Raw genomic sequence first — 24868 nt, 5'->3', positions numbered from 1 at the left:
AAGTTCAGTGTCTTGATGAGTTTGATCCAGTGGCAGGACCAAGAAGAGTTGAAGCATCCTAAGGCCAGAAAGAGGACTGACCCAACTCTTCACCTTATCATGCAGGGTCCAGCCAATATATTTTAAATAGCTGTCAGTGAGGAAAGAAGTACTGTAGCTTTGCATCCAAGACCCAATCTCCTCGATGCAGATAGCACGGATCTCAGGAAGGACATCCCTAGGCACAGAGGGAGAAATTGACTCGTACCACCTTCTCTCCAAACTTACTTTACATTCTAGCAGGTATCTCTTTGTCACAGAAGAATCTGTTTTCTTGACTAAACACCAGATACCATGACTTTCATTTTCTCCTCCCAACGTGAATGCAATATATTAAAAAATGAACTCTTTTCTTTCTGTAACCAACCCATAAAATATTTGAACTCATCCTACATACCCCTTTTATTTTTAAAATTTTTTTTTTAAGGGCTGCACCTGCAGCATATGGAAGTTCCCAGGCTAGGGGCTGAATTGGAGCTCCAGCTTCTGGTCTGTGCCACAACCACAGCAATGCCAGATCCGAGCTGCATCTGTAACCTACACCACAGCTCATGGAAACGTCAGATCCTTAACCCACTGAGCAAGGCCAGGGACCAAACCCACAACCTCATGGATACTAGCTGGGTTCATAACTGTTGAGCCACAATGGGAACTCGCCTACATGCCCCTTTTAAAAATTGATTTTGGAACTTATTTTAGCTGTTGGCCAAACTGCATGTGTATGTTTTTAATGGAGATACCACAGACATACGATATCACAAAAGATTTAGATATATAACACAGCAACTCAATTTTTAAAGGTTGTATTTCATTTACAGTTACAAAATATTGGCTATATTCTGTGTTATACAATATATCTATGTGTATTCTGAGTCTACTTCAAGTAAAGATTAAATCAGCAGAGGGGTTCTGGAAAGGCAGAGGTTGAAATCCAGTTAAGAATAAGACAAAATGGAATTCCCGTCGTGGCACAGTGGTTAATGAATCCGACTAGGAACCATGAGGTTGAGGGTTCGGTCCCTGCCCTTGCTCAGTGGGTTAAGGATCCGGCGTTGCCATGAGCTGTGGTGTAGGTTGCAGATGCGGCTTGGATCCCGCGTTGCTGTGGCTGTGGCGTAGGCCAGTGGCTACAGCTCCAATTCGACCCCTAGCCTGGGAACCTCCATATGCCGTGGGAGCGGCCCAAAGAAATAGCAAAAAGACAAAAAAAAAAAAAAAAAAAAAAAAGAATAAGACAAAATGGAAAAAAAGAAAAAAAAGAGTGAGACACAAATTCCAGTGCTCAGAGGTTCCCTGATGGGAAGTGGTTAAGGACCTGGCATTGTTACTGCTATAGCTCTGGTCTGATCCATGGACCAGGAACTACTGCATGCTGCAGGTCCAACCAAAAAAACAAAAAAACAAAAAACAGGAGTTCCCATCGTGGTGCAGCAGAAACGAATCCGACCAGGAACCATGAAGTCGATCCGGGGCCTTGCTCAGTGGGTTAAGGATCTGGCGTTGCCATGAGCTGTGGTGTAGGTCATAGACACGGCTCAGATCCTCTGTGGCTGTGGCCAGCAGCTGTAGCTCCGATTGGACCCCTAGCCTGGGAACCTCCATATGCTACAGGTGTGGCCCTAAAAAGCAAAAAAAAAAAAAAAACAAAACCAACAAAAAAAAAACCTTCTCAATTCTAGGTTTTTTTTTTTCTTTTTTTTCTTTTTTAAATTTTATTGCAGTATAGTTGACTTACATTGTTGCATTAGCTTCACAGGTATACCAAAGTGAATCAGTTATACATATATCCATTCTTTTTCAGATTCTTTTCCCATATAAACCATCAAAGAGTACTGGATAGATTTCCCTGTTCCGTACAGTAGGTCCTTGTTACTTGTTGATTTTGTATATAGTAGTCTGTATATGACAATCCCAACCTCCAATTTATCCCTCCCCACAACGTTTAATTCTACCAGTTCTTTACCTAGTAAAAAACTCCCCTTCCTTTAGCACAGTGAAAGACACAGTGAAGTGGGCTTGGAAAAGGCTTGTCAGGGTGTACACCCTCAGAAAGGACCTGCCTTTCGGCTCTCGGGTCTTGTCCTCTCAAAGATCAAGCCCTGGGAAGATGAGGAAGGGGAGGCCCTGGGCAAAACTGGAGTAGAATACTCAGAAATGTTTTACCCTCTTTATCTTCTCTCTCAGAAGAGCTTACACGATCCTTTATGGGTGTGGATAAATTAAAGCTAATTTTGTATATTTGTTAGGATTTTTGCTCCAAGTGCATTAGCAATGAGACTAACCAGATAACTCAGGATTAGGAGGGGGTCTTGTCACTTCTACTTGTCACTCCATAACCAAGGACCAAGCTGCTTCAGTGAGAGAAACCTAGTAACTCACCTGTACCGATGTACAAAGACACCCCTGAAGAGGGCATTCATCATTCCCTCAATCTCCTCTTGATGCTCTTGGAGCTGGAGAACAGGGAGAAATAGGTCAAGCTCTCTTTTTGTCCAATAGTATAAGGCCACAAAAATGTAAGTATGTCTTCCTCCTACTTATTAGAGGACACAATCTGAAGTCCTGGTATCTTATTTTCCCTTTTAAAACTTATAATTCTGGAAGAAGCTGTATAGTCAGCTAATGGCTCAGAGATGTCTTTGTGTTTAGAAAAATTTTCTGGTTATTGTGACTATCTTTGGCTACTCACAGACCCTGGCTGGCATGTGTTTTTAACTAACAACATGTGTTTTTAACTAACAACAACTGAGGAAAAATTTTTGATAAATGTCGTCTGTTTGCAAAAAGGAGAATTAACAATAAAAAAGAGAAGGAAGAGTAAGATCAGTGATCATCAACTGGATGCTCCCAGGGAACATTCAGCCGTGTGTGAAAACATTTTTGGTTGTCACAACCTGTGAAGGTACTACTGCCATCTAGAGGATAGAGGCCTGGGATGCTGGTAAACATCCTGCAATTCCAGGACAGCCCTCTACTTGAGAAACCCTATATTAGATGAATAACAGATAACAAGGAGCAGAATTACAAGGAAACATTCTTTACTGACTCAATTCTTCAATAAATCAACATAATGGGGAAAAACAGCAGAGGAGGCAGAGGTTCTGTATAAGACTAAAAGAGACTTAAGAAACACAATGGGAGTTCCTGTTGTGTCTCAGTGGTAAGGAATCCAACTGGTATCCATGAGGATGCAGGTTCGATCCCTGGCCTCATTCAGTGGGTTAAGGATCTGGCATTGCCCTGGGCTGGCAGCTGCAGCTGCAATTTGACCCCTAGCCTGGGAACTTCCATATGCCACACATGCGGTCCTAAAAAAAAAAGAGGGGAAAAAACCCCACAATAACTAAATGTAATGTATAGTCCTTCATTAAATCCTTGCTGGAATTAACCAGATATAAAAGGCATTTTGGGGACAAACAGAAATTTTTAAATATGAATTGGGATTAGAAAACATATTGCTAATATTTTTTGGATATAAGGAGTTCCTGCTATGGTGCAGGAGACTAAGGATCCAGTGTTGTCTCTGTGGCAGCTGGGGTCACTACTGTGGTGTGGGTTTGATCTCCAGCCCTGCGCAGTGGGTTAAGGATCTGCTGTCGCTGCAGCTGTGGCATAAGTCACAGCTATGGCTTAGATTCAATCCCTAGCCCAGGAACTTCCATATGCTGTGGGTGCAGCCACCAAAAAAATAAATATATGCCAATAAAATGGAAAACCTAGAAGAAATGGACACAGTCTTAGAAAAGTACAATCTTCTGAGATTAATCCAAGATGAAACAGAAAAGATGAACGGGACAATCACAAGCACTGAAATTGAAACTGTGATTAAAAAACTTCCAACAAACAAAAGTCCAGGACAAGATGGTTTCATAGGTGAATTCTATCAAACATTTAGAGAAGAGTTAACACCTATCCTTCTAAAACTATTCCAAAACACTGCAGAGGAAGGAACATGCCCAAACTCATTCTATGAGGCTGCCATCACCCTACCAAAACCAGACAAAGATACCACAAAAAAAGAAAATTACAGGCCAATTTCATCAATGAACACAGATGCAAAAATCCTCAACAAAATACTAGCAAACCAAATCCAACAATTCATTAAAGGAATTGTACATCATGAAGTGGGATTTATCTCAGGGATGCAAGGATTCTTCAATATTCGCAAATCAATCAGTGTGATACACCACATTAACAAACTGAAGAATAAAAAATCATATGATCCTCTCAACAGATGCATAAAAAGCTTTTTACAAAATCCAACACCCATTTCTGATAAAAACCCTTCAGAAAGTGGGTACAGAGGGAACCTACCTCAACATTATTAATAAAGGCCATATATGACAAACCCAGAGCTAATATCAGCTGAAAGAATTCCCACTGAGATCAGGAACAAGACAAGGATGTCCACTCTTGCCAGTACTATTCAACATAGTTTTGGAAGTCCTAGCCACAGCAATCAGAGAAGAAAAAGAAATAAAAGGAATCCAAATTGGAAAGGAAGAAGTAAAACTATCACTATTTGCAGATGACATGATACTATACCTAGAGAATCCTAAAGACACTACCAGAAAACTGTTAGAGCTCATCAATGAATTTGGTAAAATCACAGGATATAAAATTAATACACAGAAATCAACTGCATTTCTATACACTAACAATGAAAGATCAGAAAGAGAAGTTAGGGAAACAATCCCATCTACCACTGCATCAAAAAGAATAAAATACCTAGGAATAAACCTACCTAGAGACAAAAGACCTTATTCTGAAAACTCTAAGATGCTGATGAAAGAAATCAAAGATGATACAAACAATTGGAAGGACATACCATGCTCTTGGATTGGAATAATCAGTATTATCAAAATGACTATACTACCCAAGGCAATCTACAGATTCAGTGCAATCCCTATCAGATTACTAAGGACATTTTTCACAGAACTCGAACAATATTTTAAAGTTTGTTTGGAAGCCCAAAAGACCCAGAATAGCCAAAGACATCCTGATAAAGAAAAATGGAGCTGGAGGAATCAGGATCCCTGACTTCAGACTATACTACAATGCAAAGTCATCAAAACTGTATGGTACTGGCACAAAGACAGAAATAAAGATCAGTGGAACAGGATAGAAAGCCCAGAATTCAACTCACGCACCTACAGTCAACTAATTTATGACAAAGGAGGCAAGAATATACAATGGAGAAAAAGACAGCCCCTTCCATAAGTGGTGCTGGGAAAACTGGACAGCCACATGCAAAAGAATAAAATTAGAACACTTCCTAACATCATACACAAAAATAAACTCAAAATGGATTAAAGACCTAAAGGTAAGATCAGATACTATAAAACTCTTGGAGGAAAACACAGGCCACTCTCCAACATAAACCACAGCAACATCTTCTCAGATCTACCTCCTAGAGTAATGACAATAAAAACAAAAATAAACAAGTGGGGGACTTAATTAAACTTAAAAAGTTTCTGCACTGCACAGGAAACCCTAAACAAAACAAAAAGACAACCCACAGAATGGGAGAAAGTATCTGCAAATTAAACAACTGACAAGGATTTAATCTCCAAAATTTATAAACACCTTCTGTAGCTCAATACCAAAAAAAACCACATAACCCCATCAAAAAATGGGCAAAAGAGGAGTTCCCATCGTGGCTCAGTGGTTAACAAATCTGACTAGGAACCATGAGGTTGTGGGTTTGATTCCTGTTCTTGCTCAGTGGGTTAGGGATCCAGCATTGCTGTGAGCTGTGGTGTAGGTCACAGATTCGGCTCAGATCCGCATTGCTGTGGCTCTGGTGTAGGCTGGCAGCTACAGCTCCGATTCGACCCCTAGCCTGGGAACCTCCATATGCTGTGGGAGCGGCCCAAGAAATGGCTAAAAAGACAAAAAAAAAATTTTTTTAATGGGCAGAAGATCTAAACAGACAATTCTCCAAAGAAGACATACAGATGGCCAAAAAAAGCATGAAAAAATGTTCAACATCACTAATTATTAGAGAAATGCAAATCAAAACCACTATGAGGTACCACCTTACACTGGCCAGAATGGCCATCATCAAAAAGTATACAAACAATAAATGCTGGACAGGGTTTGGAGAAAAGAGAACCCTATTACACTGTTTGTGGGAAGGTACAACCCCTGTGCAGTCACTGTGGAAGACAGTATGGAGATTCCTCAGAAAACTAAAAGTAGAATTACCATTTGATCCAACAATCCCACTCCTGGGCATCTATCCAGAGAAAACCATGACTCGCAAAGACACATGTACTCGGATGTTCATTGCAGCACTCTATACAATAGCCAAGACATGGAAACAACCTAAATGCCCATTGACAGAGGAGTGGATAAAGAAGATGTGGTACATATACACAATGGAATATTACTCAGCCACTAGAAGGAAAGAAATAAGGGCATTTGAAGCAACATGGATGGACCTAGAAATTATCATGCTAAGTGAAGTTAGACAATGAGACACCAACATCAAATGCTATCACTTAAATGTAGAATCTAAAAAAAAGGACACAAAGAACTTCTTTGCAGAACAGATGCTGATTCACAGACTTTGAAAAACTTATGGTTTCCAAATGAGACAGGTTGGGGGGTGGGGGATGCACTGGGGGTTTGGGATGGAAATGCTATAAAATTTGGTTTTGATGATCATTGTACAACAATAAATGTAATAAAACTCATGGAGTAATTAAAATAATCAAATATACATATATATTATATTTTGGATATGAAAATATTACTGGGATTATGTAGGAGCATGTCATTTTTTTTAGAAGACATATTTAAGTCTTTAGGTTGAAATATCAGTATGTCCCTATTTTACTATAAAACAGCAAAACAAAAGATAAAGCAAATACAGTGAAATATTGTTAAATCTAGATAATTAGTATATGGTATTCATTCTTTCAGGGTATCTATTGTCTTTTTAGGGCTGCACCCACAACATACGGAAGTTCCCAGGCTAGAGGCTGAATCAGAGCTAGGGCTGCAAGCTTACACCACAGCCACAGCAACTCTGGATCTGAGCCGCATCTGAAACCTACACCACAGCTCATGGTAACAGCAGATCCCCGACCAAGTGAGGCCAGGGAGGCCAGGGATCGAACCTGCATCCTCATAGATACTAGTCAGATTCATTTCTGCTGCGCCACAATGGGAACTCCTCTGCTATTTTGCATGTTTGGAAAATTTCATATTTAAAAGAAAACAAAGGAGAAAGAGGGAAGGAGGAAAGGTGGGTAGGTCATCAGTACCAAATTCTACGTAAGTCTGAAAAAGGGACATTGAGAGAAGGCCACTGGCTATGGGAATTAAAAAGTCACTGATTTGGAAAGAATAATTTGAAAGAAAAAAAGAGGACAGAAGCTAGGTAGTGAAAAGGATTCAGATGGATATCAAGGAAGTAAGGAAATACTAAAAGGGAAGGATAGCTCATAGAAGATTGAAGGAAAGATTCAAGGGCTTACATACATTTATAAGTGGAGTGAGGAGAACACTGGGGAGGGAGAGATTAAAAACAAAAAGCAGAATGATAACTGATGAAGCAAGAGCCCAGAGAAGTCCAAATAAAGGATTCACTCTAGAGTATATAATTTAAGATTTGAGACATACCTAATACACATAGAGTTTAAGATCATACTGACAGTGAAAACAGCAAAAGAGAAGCAGGGAAGTAGAATGTTTCCTTTTCTAATGATTCAGCGTGGAAGAGATCTTTGGTGAGAGCTGGACAACAGTCAGTTGGTACAGTTAGACATGGTGAGGCCTGCCAACCTCATGGTGGGGAAGGTCTCAAGATATTTAGGAGAAATGGGGGGAAAGTCAGTGTTAGCTTCACAATAGACATAGCTGTTGAAGGTTTAATCAGTGTAAAAGATTTTGTTAGGGTTTACATCCTCCAGTGGTCTTCTTCAAATTTAAAAGGAAATAAAGCAAGTACCCACTATGTGTCAAGCCAGGCAACTTACCCATTATTTCATTTAACCTTCATTCAAAAAATTATGCCCTTTTTAAAGGAAAGGAAACTGAAGCTTAAAGATTACATAAGATCATGGAGCTAATAGCTAACTGGAACAAAATTTAAACCCAGGAATGACTTTAAGGCCTACGTCCTTTCCATTCCTAGAGAATTTGGCCACCCTCAGCAGTGGTTGGCCCTCAGTACTCCTGTGGTAACTTGTATACTGTACACCTGACAAGTCAATACTTAACTCCTTGCACAAGATGCAGGCACAACACTTAAACAGTTGTGATGATGAATGTAGCCATGGAAACTGAGCAAAGTGGAATTATAGAGAACTCTAAAATTTTCTCTAAACTAGAAATGATTTATTGAGCCCACAATGCAGAAACAAGATGAGCATGCAATGACCACTGACAGGATGGGTCTATTAAACTATTGCCAGACTCCATCATTTATGTTCTGAAAGATTGCCTGGGAGCCTGTGCCTTAGAAGAGAGAAGTGCTTGAGGACTGATAAGGTGGGCAGCAGCAGTGGAAGGAAGCCAGGAGATGGGGAGAGAAGAGGCAAGGAGCACTTCTCACCTCTTTGCGTTTCTCCAACAGGCTCTCTAGTCGCTCAGGCGCTCTCAGTCCTGGCCCCTTGTTTCGTTCAGCCTCATACTGACGCTGATTGTTGTCCTTGTGCAGACTCAGCTGGAGGGCAACTCTTACCAAGGAGGTCATCAGCTTCATGGCTTTGAGTCAGTAAAAATAATATAGGGAAATCATTACTTAAATCAGATGAGGAAGGGTAGGTTCAAAAAGGGCCTATGAATAAAGAAAAGCTAGAGTAGGGTGACCCTAAAAACCTAAAACTCCCTGTTCTGGAGTGGACTTTTTCTCTCCCTAACTCTACTGGGCTTCTTTTAATCCTTTGCATATCCCTATGCATGAGAAACAAGGTAAGGCAGGAAACTCGCTGTGATCCACCTCTTTCTACAAATCCATTAGCAAGAAACTGTATGAAAGTTTAGGATAAAAAAAGCATGACCTTGAAGTAAAGAGCTAGAATGCAAGGAAGAAAGAAGATCCAAGACTAGAGAAGAAAGGCAAGTTCCACCAACCCCCAGAACACTTACACAGTAAAAATGACCACTTACCAGCCAGGGTGCTAGTGTGACGGAAGGCACGGACTTGGGAGTCTGAGAGGCCAGTGAGCAGAGAGATGAGGTTGTCCATAGGAAAGCCATCATAGAGGAGGCTGTACTGGCACTGATAGACCAGTGTCCTTATAAATTCACAGAAGCTGCCCTGGAACTTCTTCCAGGATGGGCTGGGAGCTGTCAGAGGATAGTCTCCTGAGTCCTATAGAAGGGTTTATGAAAAGGATGGAAAATTTATTACTCTATTTACCATATAGTTATTATTATGACTATGAAGTCACAGGGACTGAATATCAAAACCCAATAGTACAGGGGTTCCCTTGTGGCACAGCGGGCTAAGGATCTGCTGTTGTCACTGCAGCAGCATGGGCTGCTTCTGTGGCGCAGGTTCAATTTCTGGCCCTGAGAACTTGCCTATGCCACAGGAGCAGCAAAAAAAAAGAAAAAAAAAAATCCCAACAACAACAAAAAAACCCCAACATACAATAAAGATGTATCACTGTTATACCTCGTTTTCAACTCTAGAGGTATATTCAGATAATGTGTATAAGTCATTTTGCTCCTAAGAGATTAAATTTCCTCTTCTAAAAGCTATCCTATTTCCCAGAATCAGGAAAAAGGGGGTAAAAGGCCTTGTATTTTGAAATAAGAGTGGCAAGAGGATCCTGGATCATCTTCCTCCACCTCATTAAACTGTTCTGTTAGGTGCCGGATGATCTCTGAGTTGGACATCTTCTTGAACATCTCGTGGGTCACAGTGCCTGAAGAATGGAGGGGATCAGGTACTTAGAAGGAAAATAACAGGACACCATGACCATTTACATATACATTTGATGATGAGCTAGGGAATATAATGAAAAGAGCTTAGGTAGCAAATCAGAAGACCTGAATCCTAGTCATAAAACTGCTACCACCTGAGGATCTGGTATAACGCAACCACGCTAGAAAACCCAAGGGAATCAAACAGTAGAAAACTGTGGTTAAAAAAAAAATATTCCAAACAAAAAACAAACTTAAAAAACTAGGCCAGATTCTGGATTCTTATAATACAACCCTACGTCTTATAAGACTATCTGCCCTGGTAAATTAGGTCATGGCCTCTGGGTACCTGGAGGCCCACAGCTTCAGTGGAGAAATATGAGATGAAGTGGCTGAGAAATAAGGAATAAGAAAACAAAAGACTATTTCATTTAGAGAAAGAAAGGCTAAAAGTCTGATGGTCCATTTCCAAATATGTAAACGCCATATCATCACATTAACATGATTATTCTTCTCCAAAGTGTCTTGTCTTCAAACCAATACAGTTTCTTACTAAATCACTACCCTATTTACGAATCAAAATGTAGGTGATACTAGTTAAATACATGAACTTTTCTTACGCTTTAAAACTTTCTCCCTTTATTTAGGATATGCCTAATCCAACTCACCTAAATGGAGGAAAAGGTTCATAATATAGGAGCAAAAGGGTGGGGATTAGAAGAGGGCAGGGGTTTCCTCACCTTTACATCCACAAGATCGGATGAAAAAGTTAATGAGCTCCAGGAATCCTGCATCCTGGTCTTGCTTGTAGCTATCCAGCCACTCATCTACCAAAGACTAGGAAAATAATGTGGATGACTTCTAGTTCTGGCAATATGACAGACTAGAAATTTGGTATAATCTTCCCAATTAAAGTATCTAAACTTCTGATTAAAATACTTAAAACATCTTTTAAAATGCACAGCTGAATTACAATGAAAGGTAGAACTCCATAAAATCCAAAAATGAAGTGAAGGTAGCAATTCTGGGAGACAAGCAAACTTTTGATCTGAGGGTTCTATTAAGGCCTGGGAACCCTTTCTATCCAAATGGCTGCAAGGAATGTAGAGCATACGAAGCTAGAGACTAAAGGGCTTCCAATATGTGTAGTCCAAAGACAGGGTCCTACAAAGAGTCACATCCTCATGAAAGAAAGAGAAATAAACCTATAGGTCAAAAGAGGACAGCAAAGAAACTAGCTTTTTATGACCTTACTGTGGGAGAGAAGGGAAGAAAAGAAGTGTCCCCTAAGAATTCATTACCACAAGCCAGCTCTCAGATCTGTATTTGCAGTTCAGATCCATATTACCTATATGATCAAAATAATCTCAATCAGAGAATTAAAAGTGATTCTGGAATGTCACCATTCAACCACCAGAAGAAAACAAGTTTCCTCTCTTAACCACTTTCAATCTAGGCCCCAAAGAATTCCAACACATAGAGCTACATGGAAAATGAGTGGCTCACAGTAAGACCTAGTAAAGAAACAGGGCACTGAAAGTTAGAATTAGCAGAAAAGCAGTCAGAATTATATTCACAGGCTTTAGACAATAAAGTTATAAAATTATTGTTTCTATGATTAAATAAATTTAAAAAAAGCTTGAAAGAGCCAAGTAAGTTTGAAAAGGGGTCAAATAAAATTTGTAGAAATGGTAAATAAAATTTGAAGCTTCAATGAATGGATTAAAAGCAGACTGGACATAGCCCAACGTAAGATGAGTGAACTGAAAGATTAAGTCAAAGAAATGATCCAAAATGCAGCCCAGAAGAGACAAAAAGAAATAATGAAAGAGCTATTAAGACATGGAGAATAGAGTGAGAACTTCTAATGATGTCTAAATAAATTCTACAAGTAGATAACAAAATGAGAAAGAGGCAATATTTAAAAACAATTTTCCATAGTTGTCAAAAGGCACCAATCCTCAGAGCCTGGAACCTAAATGAATCTCAAGCTCGATAAATAATAAAGAAATGTACACCTACAAACATCTTGTAATAATCAGAACACAAAAGGAAAAAAGTCTTGAAAACAGTCAAAGCAAAAACAAATCACTTACAAAGGGTCTGCATTTAATATTACAAATGAAAACATTTACAAGTTAGATATGGACAAGTACATCAGCCCCTAGTCATATGTGGTAATTAAAATTAAACCAAATAATGACCATTAAAAATGTATTTCCTCAGCCACATTTCAAAATCCACATGTGGCTAGTGGATACTGTACCAGACAGCAGTCATACCATACATCTCCATCACTACAAATTGTTGTATAGACAGCACTTAGAAAGATAGTCGACTTTCAGAAGCAATATGGGGCGTTAGAAGGCAGTGGAATCATCTTTTCATGTGCTCAGACGAAGAAGTCATCTTAGAATCTGATACCCAAAAAACAGTCTTTTAAGAACAAGGGTAAAGATTTTATACAAGCAAAAAATGACTTTGTTAGTAAACTCTAAAGGAAATTTTAAAGGATAAACCTTGGACAGCAAGAAAAATCTTTGTGGAAGATTTGAGATTTGAAAAGAAATAACAAAGAAAATGACTAAATGTAGGTAAGTATAAACAAACATTTAGAACTTTGATGTATATTTGTTGGCAGAGGAGGAAAAGACAGAACTAAACACTCCATGATAAATAGCATGTAAGTTGGAAGGTGCAAGTGGAATTAAAATGTGCTTAGGTTCTTGTGGAAGATAGAAATTCGAAAGAAAGCAAGCAAAGGGAAAAAGAAACAGAAAAGGCAAGATAAAGTGAAAACATTAAATGGTAGGTATATATTGCAGAAGTGACAATAAATGTAGATGAATTAAGCTCTCTTGTTACAGGAAAAATTGGAAGAATGGATTAAGGAACATAACACAGATAAATTTACTATATGCAGAAAACACAGACTCCAAACATGCACAAAAGACTGAAACTGCAAGGACAGAAGAAGATACAAGGCAAATACTAACCAAAAACATAGCTATTGTAGATAAAGCAACATAAATTTTTGTCTTAAAATCTGAAGATTAAAGAAGTGTCAGTACATAACAAAAGGTTCAATTTACTAGGAAACAAAGCCTCAAGATATTTAAGGCAAAAATGGGTATGAATACAAAAGGAGTAACTGAAAAAGTCACCTTCATAGATTTTAACACACCTCTGTAACTGATATATCAAACAGACAAAACAAAAACTCCCCCCCAAACTGTAGAAATATCAATGTAGTATCACATTTAACACTTTTTAATCTCACCCAAGAGAACACTGCACCCAACAAATGAAGAACACACATCCTCTTCAAGCACATGTACAATAGTTTTAGAAACTGACTAAATGCTACGTCATAGAGCTAGTCACCGTATTTTCTGACCACATGCAATAAATAGAAATCAGTAACAACAACAAAACAGAAAATCTCCATGTGGTTGAAAATTTTAAACTTTTCTAAAAAAACTTTTCTAAAAACTACAAAAATCTACCTTATACATCAATATGGGTAAATTAGAAACTGAAATAAGTCACGGGAGATCCTATAAAGAATAATTCATTTGTTTAAATTGGCAATAAAACTATAATAAAAGACAAGGGAATGACTGACAGAAAATTGACTAATACTAGTGGTTATCTCTGGGTAGTCAGGGGACTAGGGGAGCAGGGTGGAAGGAAGGCACACAGGGTCTCTGCAACACCATAATGTTTCATTTCTGAAGCTAGGGCTAGAGACCTGAGTGACGGCTAAAAAAATTTTAAAGTACATATAAGCCTTACACATTTTAATTTTTATTTTATTTTATTTTATTTTTGTCTTTTTGCTATTTCTTGGGCCGCTCCCGCGGCACATGGAGGTTCCCACGCTAGGGGTCTAATCGGAGCTGTAGTCTCCAGCCTATGCCAGAGCCACAGCAACACGGGATCCGAGCCGCGTCTGCAACCTACACCACAGCTCACAGCAACACCGGATCGTTAACCCACTGAGCAAGCGCAGGGACGGAACCCTCAACCTCATGGTTCCTAGTCGGATTCATTAACCACTGCGCCACGACGGAAACTCCCCTTACACATTTTTAGATAATGGAATTACAATACAATTATTGAAAAAGAAATGTGGGGAGGAAAAAAGAATTCAGTATAATTGTCAAAGTGAAGCAAAAAAGTGACAACGATAAACAAGCTGCCACCTGAATCTATGCTGCTTCTCTAGATTATCTAATGCCTCTCCTTGCCTCTTCCATTAATCGACAAAAGCAAAAATCTATCCTGTTCTGTGATACTTTTAGGAAAGGAATATTTCCTCTCATGTGAGAGTCCCCTTACATCACTCCAAGGATTCACTGTGGTCTCATCTGCCTTCCCTGATATACATTATGTTCACTAAAATGTCTACATTAAACCAAGTTTGTAGACACTTATCTTTCCACCCAACAAGGGGTGAGATGGTATCGAAAAACAGAGGTGAGGCACTTTTTACCTGCATGTCACTTTTGGCAGCTTTCACAGCATCAAAGAGATTACTGGTTGGTGGCTCTGACTCTTTCTGGCCACGAGCATGTACCATTCGGGATCCCTTCTTTGGATGTTTTGCCACCTAGTAAATACAAAGAGATCACGAATATTTTTAAAATGTGAAAGTGGCATTAACACTTGGTCTCATCATTAGCACACAGGTAAGCTTACATTGCCAATTCCACAGCAGAGTTCTGAGTTACTGACTCTGCTTAGAAACAACTGATTTTTAAATTGTTAACTTTATCATTCCTAACCTCTTCTCCTTTTAAAATTCCCTTAGCCCCATTCCCATTCCTCTATATCCTAACACCCTCTCCTCTTATTTGCCCTTCAAAATCTGCCTCCTTCCTATGTGTGTCCCTTAACACTCTCTAAGTCTTGTCTTTTCATCAAACCTATCAAGCCTCTTCTAGGTTTTATGTTGCTGCTTCCCAGACCAGGTTTAAAAACAAAAGAAAACTGACTGACTCACTGGGGTTGTCTTGAGTGGTCGTTTTGCTGCTCTCTTCTTCGCATTTCGTCTCAAGCTGTCTTCAAAGTCACTGTCTTCACCAGATGACAAAGATTCACTATCCCTATGAGGAAGTGTAGTTCTGCTTAGATACAACGCCCCAGTCCCTATACATAAGAGTGTAAATGAATTATAATTTCTCTGTTTCTAACCATACACCCCCTCCATGAGAAAAATATACTCAGATTTTAAGAAAAGATGAGCTTACTGTTGCCATGTCACAGGAACAATGCCTTAAAGGAAAACCTTCACTTGAATAAAGCATTTGAGATAAACAATGAGGAACTAAAGTTGGTAAAGGACAACCCTTTTCTAATATCCTCTCTGAATAAGAATATCAAAATATAAGATATTCACGTTTAAAAAAAAAAAAGATATTCATGGAAGCAGGCAGGGAGACCACTGCTATGAAGAGAAAACTCAGCATGGCTCAGGAAGTCTTGCATCACTTACTACAAACAGGAGATTAATATGTGCCTGGGGTTAAATTTCACCCCTTGAAACAAATTCACCATGTCTTACTCATTAGAGTTAAGTTTTAACATAGATACAACCTGGTCCCAAAGAGCAGCAATGACAGAAACAGAAATGATTCAGAAAAGACCAATTAAAACTACCAGGGCTTATTTTTATAATTAAGTATAACTGTAAAAATTGTGAAACACTATGTTGTACAACTGAAACGTATATAATATCACACATTAACTATAACTCAATTTTAAAAATACCAGGGGGAGTTCCCCCTGTGGCTCAGTGGAAACGAACCCAACTAGTATCCATGAGGATTCAGGTTTGATCCTGGCCCCGCTCAGTGGGTTAAGGGATCTGGCCTTGCTGTGGCTGTGATGTAGGCCAGCAGCTGTAGCTCTGACTCAATATGGGAACTTCCATATGCTGCAGGTGCAGACCTAAAAAAAGGCGAGCGGGGGGGGGGGGGGGGGGGGGGGGAGTGTAAATCATACCTTGTATGGGATTATTTTTTCCTGGAAGAGACTGAGGGGGAAAAAAAATCCAACCCAAAGTATACTTACACAAAGTATGCTATCATAAATATCATATATGATAACAAATACGGACCTGTTTATAAAATTCCCAAATAAAGCAACTACAGACCACCAATAAAAACTATATACTAGTTGTCAGGGAACAAAGAACTCGATTCCCTTTTCCCCATCTCTTGGCCCCACCAGAAGCTGCCTGTGCTGAGCATACAAACGTGTTCGAGAAAGGGTTAGGTAAGTTGAATGACGGCTTTACAACAGGATGGATTATTCTCGACGCCGCCAACATGCAGGGCAGCTGAAAAAACAGCCAGCAGAGCTGGGGGAAGAATCACCGTTCTTTTTTTTTTTTTTGTCTTTTTGCTATTTCTTTGGGCCGCTCCCACCGCATATGGAGGTTCCCACGCTAGGGGTCTAATCGGAGCTGTAGCCACCGGCCTACACCAGAGCCACAGCAACGCGGGATTCGAGCCGCGTCTGCAACCTACACCACAGCTCACGGCAACGCCGGATCATTAACCCACTGAGCAAGGGCAGGGACCGAACCCGCAACCTCATGGTTCCTAGTCGGATTCGCTAACCACTGCGCCACGACGGGAACTCCGAAACTGTCAAGGAGTTTGGTTTGTTTTTTTTTTTTTTCCCCCCCACTGTTCTGAACCAGCCCAGCATCTCCTATCTTTTTTACAGTCACACGCATGTTACTATCCCCGCCGCAAAATGACCAAAGGGAAAGCTGCGGACAATGCAATGGCTTCTCACTGACTCCACTCACCCCTTTGAAGCCTGGTTCGAGTCCCAGTCATCACAGGGCACGGAGACAGATGAACTAGAAGACGCAGACAAGCCCCTCGGCCCAGGCCCCACGGCTCTCTGCAGCGGGGAGGACTCGCTGCTGGGGGAGGAGGAGCTCTGGGGCCGGGAGGAGGATGACCGCAGGGTGGGCATGCTGGTCCAGCTGGGAGGAGAGGGAGGGAAGGCTTCCTGTCCACCCACCGCGTCCCCAGCCCTGGCCCCTACGACCCCTTTCTTTCCAAGAGAAGTGCTCCGGAACTGGGTGGGGGGCGGGGGACCCACCAAAAGCCAGACGGCGAAAGAGCCCTGACCTGAGGCCTCAGGGAGGTAACCACCCCCCGCCCCCGACGCCGACCTTGGCCTCAGAGCTGCTCTCCAAGCTCGGAGCAAGGCGCGCACCAGGGCAGCTGTGGAACCAGCTCACCTGTTACAAACAATAGACGAAAACAGCAACAAAAACCAAAACCCTAAAAGCACCTAGACTTGAGTTTCTACAACGTTAGAACCTGATGCCCAAGGACCAAGTGGGACGCGCTTAACGCTTTTGCGCCAGAAGCGCCCTGAGAACCTAGCGGAAACGCCTAAGGACTCAGGGAAAGCCTGCGTTCTCCACTTTTCCAGAAGGGGGGCCGGCGGGGGGACCTCTGCTCCACCCCAGGCCTCTTTTCTTGGGATTCAGGAGCCGTCTAACCACTCAGGAGCGACCACCAGCCCTTTGGGTTCCTGGTCTCTGAGGTACAGAGGAGAGAGGGTCCCCTCTCAAAGTCAGAGTGCTAACGGAAAGGGTGAACGCTTGGGTCAAAGATAAGTCTCACTGTCTGAGCCCGGAACAGCGACTTCTGGCGGAGCAACGTTGAGGAAAAGCCACTGCCTCGGGTCCCCCGGGTCTCTGTAGTCCCCTCCCGTCCTGGACAGGCGCCCACCGCTTCCCTTCCTGCGGTGGAAGAATCCAGAAAAACGCGGGAAGGCGCGAGCTGCGTTGTGCGCAGGCGCGAGCCCAACGGCTAGTCTCAGGGCCGACAATTGTCGCGAGGCTTGGGCGTGTGCAAGCTCGTGCTCAGCACGTTCCAGTCAGGCCGCTCCCACAGCCTCGTGTGACCACAAGTTGTCTAGCGTGCCTCCGTGTCACGTGGGTTGCGGCGCGTTGGCCGCCTGGTTTGGCTGAGGTTCCTCCCAGCCCTGTCCAGGCCCCGCCCGGGCCCCGGCCCCGCCCCCGCCCCTCCGCCTCCAATTTCCCTCTCCACTGGCCGGGGTTCACACTAGGCTAGTAGTAGCGCCTTTAATCTGGCTTCTCAACTGCCATAGGCTGGGTTCCACCAGGCCCCGCCTTCCGAACGGGATCGCCACGCCCCTGAGGAGGGCCACGCCCCTCCCCCACCAACCCCCTCAGTCCGGCCGAGTCCCACCCCCATGCTGAGCTTCCCCAGTACATTGGCTTAATTTCTCTCTTCACCCCGCCCCTGAGGCTGGCTGCTAACCATTATTGGCGGGCCCCCGCCTCGGTTCCCGCCCCCTGTCCGGCTCCCAGCTCCCATTGTCTCGGCAGATGCCTCCTGGTCCCTCTATTCTGCCAGTGTTCAGTTTTCGGAGGTCGCGCTCTTTCTCTGGCCGACAGGGCGGTCCCGCGGCAGAGAACCGGCTTCCCGAGTTCGAGGGGCTCTTCTTTCCTCCTTAGCACCCACTTTGCCGTCCCGAGGTGGCAGCAGTTATGTACGCTCTGCGATCTCTTCTGCTTCTGCTGTTGCCTCTGTGTCCCGGTCCTGGTCCTGGACCTGGTATCGAGGCAAAGGTCACCCGGAGTTGCATTGAGACCCGGCAGATCCTGGGGGCCCGGGGATATAGCTTAAGCCTACTCCCTCCCGCCCTGATCTCAGGTGAGGAGAAAGAGGAAGACTAGAGAATTGGGGCGAGGGAGGAGGGCGGGGGCCGGTCCTCCTCATCTCATGACTCTCTTGCCTTTAAGAGTAGCCGTTGTAATAACCTTTCATCTCATAGTAATAATGTCTCTTCTCCTGAACTTCTTTACCAGGATCACAGTTACACCCCTCACATAATAGCTCTCTACTCCACCCCCACCCCAGGAATCCCTTTCTAGTAATTAGCACCCCTGTTTCTTTCTTTACATCCTAATTTCCCCCTGGCATTTCTCTGAGCCCCTTCTGTGATAATTCTTTCGTACCCGAGTAACCCCACTCCTCCAAACCCCATTCTTCCCATTGAAGCCCTCCTGTAAGTCCTTAGAGGGCTGGGGTGTGCCATGTTAGGGAGGCTACCTGAGGACCCTCTAAATCACTAAATCGGCCCATCCCTGCTTGAACCCAAAGCTAATGGCAGTGGATCTGCGATGGTCGAGGTGACAATAAGGAAGGGGTAGGGCCAGGTGGGAATGAGGTGGCAGACAATAGAAAAGAAACAAGGCAGGTGGAAGAGAAAGACTGGCTGCCAGAGATAGGCAGAAGGAAGGAATTTCACATCACCTCCTGCCATTCTTTCATGTCTCCCCTGTCCAGGTGAGCACCTCCGGATCTGTCCCCAGGAGTACACCTGCTGTTCCAGTGAAATAGAGCAGAGGCTGACCTGGGAGACTGAGACCACCTTCCGAGGCCTGGTAGAGGAGAACGGCTCCTTCTTGGTTCACACACTGGCTGCCCGGCACAGAAAATTTGATGGTGAGGACCTGGCATCCCCAAACGCGGCATCACACCTCCTCTCTGTGCTCATGACTCCAGCAAGCATCCTGTCCCCATGCCCTACTCCATCCCTAAGGCCCTCTGGCCCTGGCTTAGTCCAGACATCCCCACTCTAGGTTCTCTCAGGGTCCTGTTGCCACCCCGCCCCATCCCCAGTCTGCCCAGGACTCTGAGAGTTGCTTAATTTCTAACTCACTTGCCTTTTTTTTCTCTCCTCATGCCCATCTCTTCCTGCCTCTGCTACTTCTCTTTCCCTTCCTTCTCTCACCCCACCTCTCATCCCTTTCTCTGCACTTGCCACAGATGTTTTTCGGGAGATGCTGTCATCAGCTGAGCACTCCCTGTCCCTGCTCTTCCACCGCTCCTTCGGCCGCCTGTATGCCCAGCACACCCTCTTATTCAGTGGCCTGTTCTCTCGGCTACGGGACTACTATGAGAGGTCCGGTGCGGGGTTAGATGATGCCTTGGTGGATTTCTGGGCTCAGCTCCTGGAGAAAATGTTCCCCCTGCTACACCCACAGTACACCTTCTCCCCCGACTACCTGTTCTGCCTCACACGCCTGGCCTCCTCTGCTGATGACTCTCTGAAGCCTTTCGGGGACTCACCCCGCCGCCTCCGCCTGCAGGTGAGGGGCCCCAAGGCCTGAGCTTCAGCTACCTCTGACATAGTGACCTCTGAACTGTGCACTCACCTCTAACCCAGTCACCCCCTATCCCTGCATGGCAAGGTGACCCCCACCTTGAGCCGCTGTCACCTCAGCCTAACTCAGTGCTCCTTGGTCTGCTTTAATTGAATGCCCCTCTCAACCCCCCTGCCATTCTGTGTCCTAGTTTCACACAAGTCACTGATCCACTTACCTGCTCTTGCCCCCCCCCTTTCTGCCACCTCCTCCCTAATCCCTAAGATCTTGACTTCCTCTGGTTCAACTGAGAACTAGACACAATATTTGAGAAGGACTTCACTTATAGTATCTCATTTAATTGAAATCATAACTTGACAAGGTAGATATTAGCATTCCTATTTTATAGACGAGAAAACTGAACCTCCCAGAGGTTAAGGCTTCACAGCCAATAAGTGGCAGAGCTGTATTTCATAGCCAGGTCTCCCAGCATCAAGTTCAGAATTTGTTCCGATACAAGTCTCTCTGACTCCAAGCCCTGCAAAACATAATCCCTCCACCTCTTCCCAAGCCCAGTTTCTCTTGATCCTTCTAGACTAGGATTCCTTTGAGCCTCTCAAACCTGCCTCCCTCTGCCACTTGACATTCCTAAGAATCCCAAGATAACCCAACAAACCTCACCCCCAACTGCTCATCCCCTTGGTGCAGTCTCTTGGCCCCAGTGTTGACGGACCCTCGACAATGCTGTGCTTTTTCTCACCTTCTTTCCTCTTCCCCAGATAACTCGGGCCCTGGTAGCTGCCCGGGCCTTTGTCCAGGGCCTGGAGACTGGAAGAGATGTGGTCAGCGAAACGCTTAAGGTTAGAGGCGGCAGGGCCCAGGGAGGGAGAGGAAGAAGTAGGAGAGGCCCCATGTGAAAGAGTCAGGTGCCAACTGGCAGGATAGGGAGGGCCTGGGCCTTCCCATATCAGCCTCAAGGCCCTGGCATCCCCGAGTAAAACAGGAAGGCTAGCGTCTCCCTTGTGCTATGACCCTTGACCTCCTCCCACCTCTGACCCTCTGATGACTCTTACCCCTGCCATACGCTGGGGGCCTGCTCCGAGCATCTCTGAGATTGGAGTACTGGCCCTCCTGGTTTTCCCCAGGACCCCTCAGTGGCTCCCTCTTCCCTGCTGCTGGAGGCCAGATTCCTGGCCTGGCTTTCAAGGCCCTTTCTCAACTGCCCATTCTTCTCTAACCTCCCAGCCTTACCTCCTGCATCGTCAGTCTCCTTTCTCCACAACCAGGATGGGCTCACTCTTTTCCTTGAACCTTTTCTCAGACCCCCACCCTCACCCCCACCACCCTTCTAGTTCCATCTTTCCCAAGAAGCAGTGTCTGCACCCTGGCCCTTAGGAAGCTCCCTCCTCAGATCTGTGGCAGTCTTGGGATCACTCCTGATGCCGCATGGGGTCATCAATTCTAGATGTTCATGCCCAGCTCTAGATGTTCACGTGCAGAGCTTGGGAAAAGTGGGGTGGGAGGTTTGGTTTCTCTCCGTGCCCGGCACCAGGCTTGGCTGAAGGTAGCCACGGTGTCTGTGGATGACACAGCCCTGCTCTCTGCTCCCAGATGCCGATGTCCGAAGGCTGCAGGCGGGCTGTGATGCGTCTGACAGGTTGCCCCCTTTGCCGGGGGGTCCCCTCGCTGCCACCCTGCCGGGGCTTCTGCCTCAACGTGGCCCATGGCTGTATCGGCAGCCAGGGATTGGATCCTGACTGGGGGCCCTACCTGGGTGAGGGGATTCAGGAAAGCCTGGGAGGGGGCTGTCTGCGTGGGGGTGGACAGTGGGGACTGGGGAGGGAGTTTTAAGCAGCATTGAGGGGAGAGGACGGGGCTCTTCTCCTGTGAGTTGCCCCCATCTAAGACTTGCTGCTTCCCTCCGGGCCAGATCTGTGGGAACTTCCCAGTTCAGTGAGAATCTCAGAAATGAATGTCCCTTCATTTCACCTTTTCTCTCTTCCTCTCTTTCAAGATGGTCTCCTGCTCCTGGCTGAGAAGATCCAGGGCCCCTTTTCCTTTGAGTTAGCAGCCCAGTCCATCGGGGCGAAGATCTCAGAAGGTTTGATGCATCTGCAGGAAAACAGTGTGGGGGTGTCAGCCCAGGTACAGGGGCCAGGAGAAGGGAGGGGGTTGGAGGGAGGACAGGAGAGAGATGAGTCGGGGGAAAGTGGGGTGTCAGGGAGTCACCGTAGGGTCTCCGGATAAACTGGGGTGTTGCGGGCGACTGGAGTGTGGGTTTGTCCACAGGATGACTGTTTGTGGGGGGTCGGGGATCTCTTCCCGATGCCGCAGGTGTTCCAGGAGTGTGGGAGCCCCCAACCCACGCCGGCCCGCGCCCGCCGAGCCCCGGCCCCCCGGGAAGAGGTGAGCCGGCTCTGGTCGGCGGCGGCGGCGGAGGAGCGGCCGGCAACCGCTGCGGGCTCCAGCCTGCCCCAGCTGGTGAGTAGGGGGCGGGCGTGGCGGGGGCGGGGGCGCGGGCGCGGCGGGGGGCGCGCGCTCCAGCTCCGCCCGGCTCTCTCTTTGCGCCCAGGTGTGGGAGCTCCGCGAGCGGCTGAGCCGAGTGAGAGGCTTCTGGGCCGGGCTGCCCCTGGCGGTGTGCGGGGACCCCCGCATGGCGGCGGACCTCTCGCAGGAGGCGTCGCCCTGCTGGACCGGAGCTGGGCAGGGCCGGTGAGAGCGGGGCGGCAGTGGCAGCGGCGGCGGCGGGCGGGCGGGCGACCCCGGGGGCGGGGCGGGAGGCTTTGGGGCTGCTCTGCTCGCAGGTACTTGTCACCCGTGGTTGGGGGCTCCCAGGCTCAGCACCTCGACAACCCAGAGCTGGATGCGGAAGCCTCGAGCCCCGACCTTCAGACGCGGAGGCGGCGGCTGAAGCTGCGGGCGGCCACGAGCAGGATGAAGGCGGCCGCCCAAGGACGCGACTTGGAGCAGGAGGACTGGGGTGAGACCCCGGGGGCGGAGCGAGGGCCTCGCTCCTCCCAGCTGTCCGTGATTGGACCCCGGCCAAACCGTAACCCCGCCCCCTGCCTTCTGTAGCTCCTCCCCTGGCATCTCAGTTACCGTTCATTCATTCCCTCACTCAATTTACACGCACGTACGCAACGCTTATCTCAAAGGAAGGGGCGTAGAAAACCAATGCGCGGGAAGACACCAAACATTCTTACAGAACTGGACGGAAGCTCCTGAGAGTGGGCAGTGGGCTGTGAGAGACTGGGGAGGGCGGCGATCCGGGGCGGTGGGGAAGTGGGGTAGGGGTAGAGTTTGCCAGAGAAAAACAAGGCATTTACATTTTTTTCTTTTCTCCCACTGTCTCTGTCTCTCCTCCCCACCCCTTCCCGTCTGCTCGCTGCTGCCTCTGTGTCTGTTTTCTCTGTCTTTTTCTGTTTATCCTCTCTCCCCATCTGTCTCTCTTTTCTGTCTCTGTCTCATCGTCTCTTCCTGTCTCTTGTTTTCTTTGCCTATTCCCATGTCTGATCTCTCACTCCTTGCCTTCCTGCCACTCACTTTCTCCCTCCTCCCAACCTGCCTGCTCCCCTCCTTCACTGTTTTTATCACGAGTTCTTTTCCTCCCTGCCTGCATTTCTTTCTCTCTCCCCATCTCTTGCTACCTCTCTTTCCCATCCCTGTCTTCTTCTGATCTTCCTCCACCCTGCAGAGGACGCTAGCGGCTCCGGAGAGGGACAGCACTATGCAGATGACTGGATGGCTGGGGCAGCAGCTGCGGCCCCCCCAGGCCGGCCTCTTCGCCCTCCTCGAAGGGATAGTGCTGGGGGTAAAGGAGGCAATGTCCTTATCCGCCACAACCAGGACAGGAACAGGACTGGAGGGACATCTATTGGTTTTCATGCCCAACCTCTCCTCATTCTCTTCCTCTCAGCCCTCGCCCTGCTTGGACCTCGATAACAGGGGAGGGGTGCCCTGGCATCAGAAGGGTTCATGGCCCTTCCCCTCCTCCCCCCGCCCCCCAGAGGGTCTGGGGAGGAGTCGAAGGGGGCTGCAGAGAGGCTAGAAGAAGGACTTTTTGGGTGAATGGCTGGGGCCCCAAATCCAGAAGATTTCCATTGGTGCGTTGGGGGAGGGTGTTCACAATGTTTATTTTTTCATTTAGTATCTGGGGAGGAGGGGCTGCGGGTATTTATGTAGGAAGGAGGTGTGGTCTCTCCAGCCCAGCCTCTGTGGTTGGGCTGGTGGTCAGCTGCAACCAGGAGAGAGGGAGGGGTGGGTCTGAAGGAAGTTGGAAGTAGGAATGGGTGGGGGCACCCAGTCTCAGAAACAGACAAAGCTGGGTGCTGATGGGGTGCAGGGCAGGGGACCAGGGTGGGTGTGAATAGGATGTCAGGCTCTATGGACCTGGGTTCTATTGAGTTTTTTCAGTATCAATTTTTTAAACTAAATGCCAAAAAAAAAAAAAAAAGTTCATCTCATGGCCTCTGCCATCCACCACATCCTTCACAAGCTTACTCATTTCATGCTTCAGTGTTTATTCCATAAATAAACTGCTAATTTATTGAACACTGTGTGTGACTTTCTGTACCTTCAGCCCCCAAGCCTCTGTGACTGACAGCTCATTTTCTGCCTGCTTCTTGCCTCTCTTGGAACCTCTTCCCCAGGGATTGAGTATGGGCAAGCTGTCCACCCTCCGGATCTGAGCACCTTCATCTGCAAAGTGGGGAGAATTGTGGGCACTGGCAAAATTCTTTTGGAGCCAATGCGTCATTAATATGACCACACCACTGCCCCCGGCAGCCCCTGTTCTCC

The 24868-nt window shown here is 45.7% G+C and overlaps 3 protein-coding genes across 8 annotated transcripts in view; 1 reads left to right on the top strand and 2 right to left on the bottom strand.

The window, feature by feature from the left end:
• STAG3 (stromal antigen 3) overlaps window positions 1-17943 on the bottom strand; it is a 35991-nt gene extending 18048 nt beyond the window's left edge. For 2 of the 4 annotated variants that reach the window (XM_021086216.1, XM_021086217.1), the window contains exons 1-10: window positions 17577-17943; window positions 16742-16924; window positions 14927-15029; window positions 14417-14533; window positions 10662-10758; window positions 9847-9923; window positions 9160-9364; window positions 8603-8754; window positions 2419-2492; window positions 94-217 (exon numbers count right to left, since the gene is read on the bottom strand). In XM_021086216.1, coding sequence (XP_020941875.1) covers window positions 94-217; window positions 2419-2492; window positions 8603-8754; window positions 9160-9364; window positions 9847-9923; window positions 10662-10758; window positions 14417-14533; window positions 14927-15029; window positions 16742-16914 — 1122 coding nt within the window. In that variant the 5' untranslated portion in view covers window positions 16915-16924; window positions 17577-17943. The remainder of the gene's footprint in view (window positions 1-93; window positions 218-2418; window positions 2493-8602; window positions 8755-9159; window positions 9365-9846; window positions 9924-10661; window positions 10759-14416; window positions 14534-14926; window positions 15030-16741; window positions 16925-17576) is intronic. The other 2 variants (XM_021086215.1, XM_021086218.1) reach the window with 2 other exon arrangements.
• Window positions 18003-24622, top strand: GPC2 (glypican 2). The gene is made up of 10 exons (XM_003124340.4): window positions 18003-18635; window positions 19272-19430; window positions 19755-20077; window positions 20851-20931; window positions 21683-21845; window positions 22086-22216; window positions 22406-22552; window positions 22644-22783; window positions 22876-23051; window positions 23766-24622. The coding sequence occupies exons 1-10, from the start codon at window positions 18470-18472 to the stop codon at window positions 24011-24013; spliced, it is 1734 nt and encodes a 577-aa protein (XP_003124388.1). The 5' UTR covers window positions 18003-18469; the 3' UTR covers window positions 24014-24622.
• The window catches only part of LAMTOR4 (late endosomal/lysosomal adaptor, MAPK and MTOR activator 4), a 52453-nt gene continuing 49645 nt past the window's right edge, over window positions 22061-24868 (bottom strand). The window contains exons 7-8 of one of the 3 annotated variants that reach the window (XM_013995418.2): window positions 24645-24769; window positions 22061-22183 (exon numbers count right to left, since the gene is read on the bottom strand). In XM_013995418.2, coding sequence (XP_013850872.1) covers window positions 22166-22183; window positions 24645-24769 — 143 coding nt within the window. In that variant the 3' untranslated portion in view covers window positions 22061-22165. Of the gene's footprint in view, window positions 22184-24470; window positions 24770-24868 lie in introns of those variants that run through there. The other 2 variants (XM_013995420.2, XM_021086208.1) reach the window with 2 other exon arrangements.

The sequence above is a fragment of the Sus scrofa genome, chromosome 3, assembly GCF_000003025.6.
Source record: "Sus scrofa isolate TJ Tabasco breed Duroc chromosome 3, Sscrofa11.1, whole genome shotgun sequence".
In the NCBI taxonomy this organism is placed as follows: domain Eukaryota; kingdom Metazoa; phylum Chordata; class Mammalia; order Artiodactyla; family Suidae; genus Sus; species Sus scrofa.
This window is presented reverse-complemented; position numbering and strand designations above follow the sequence as displayed.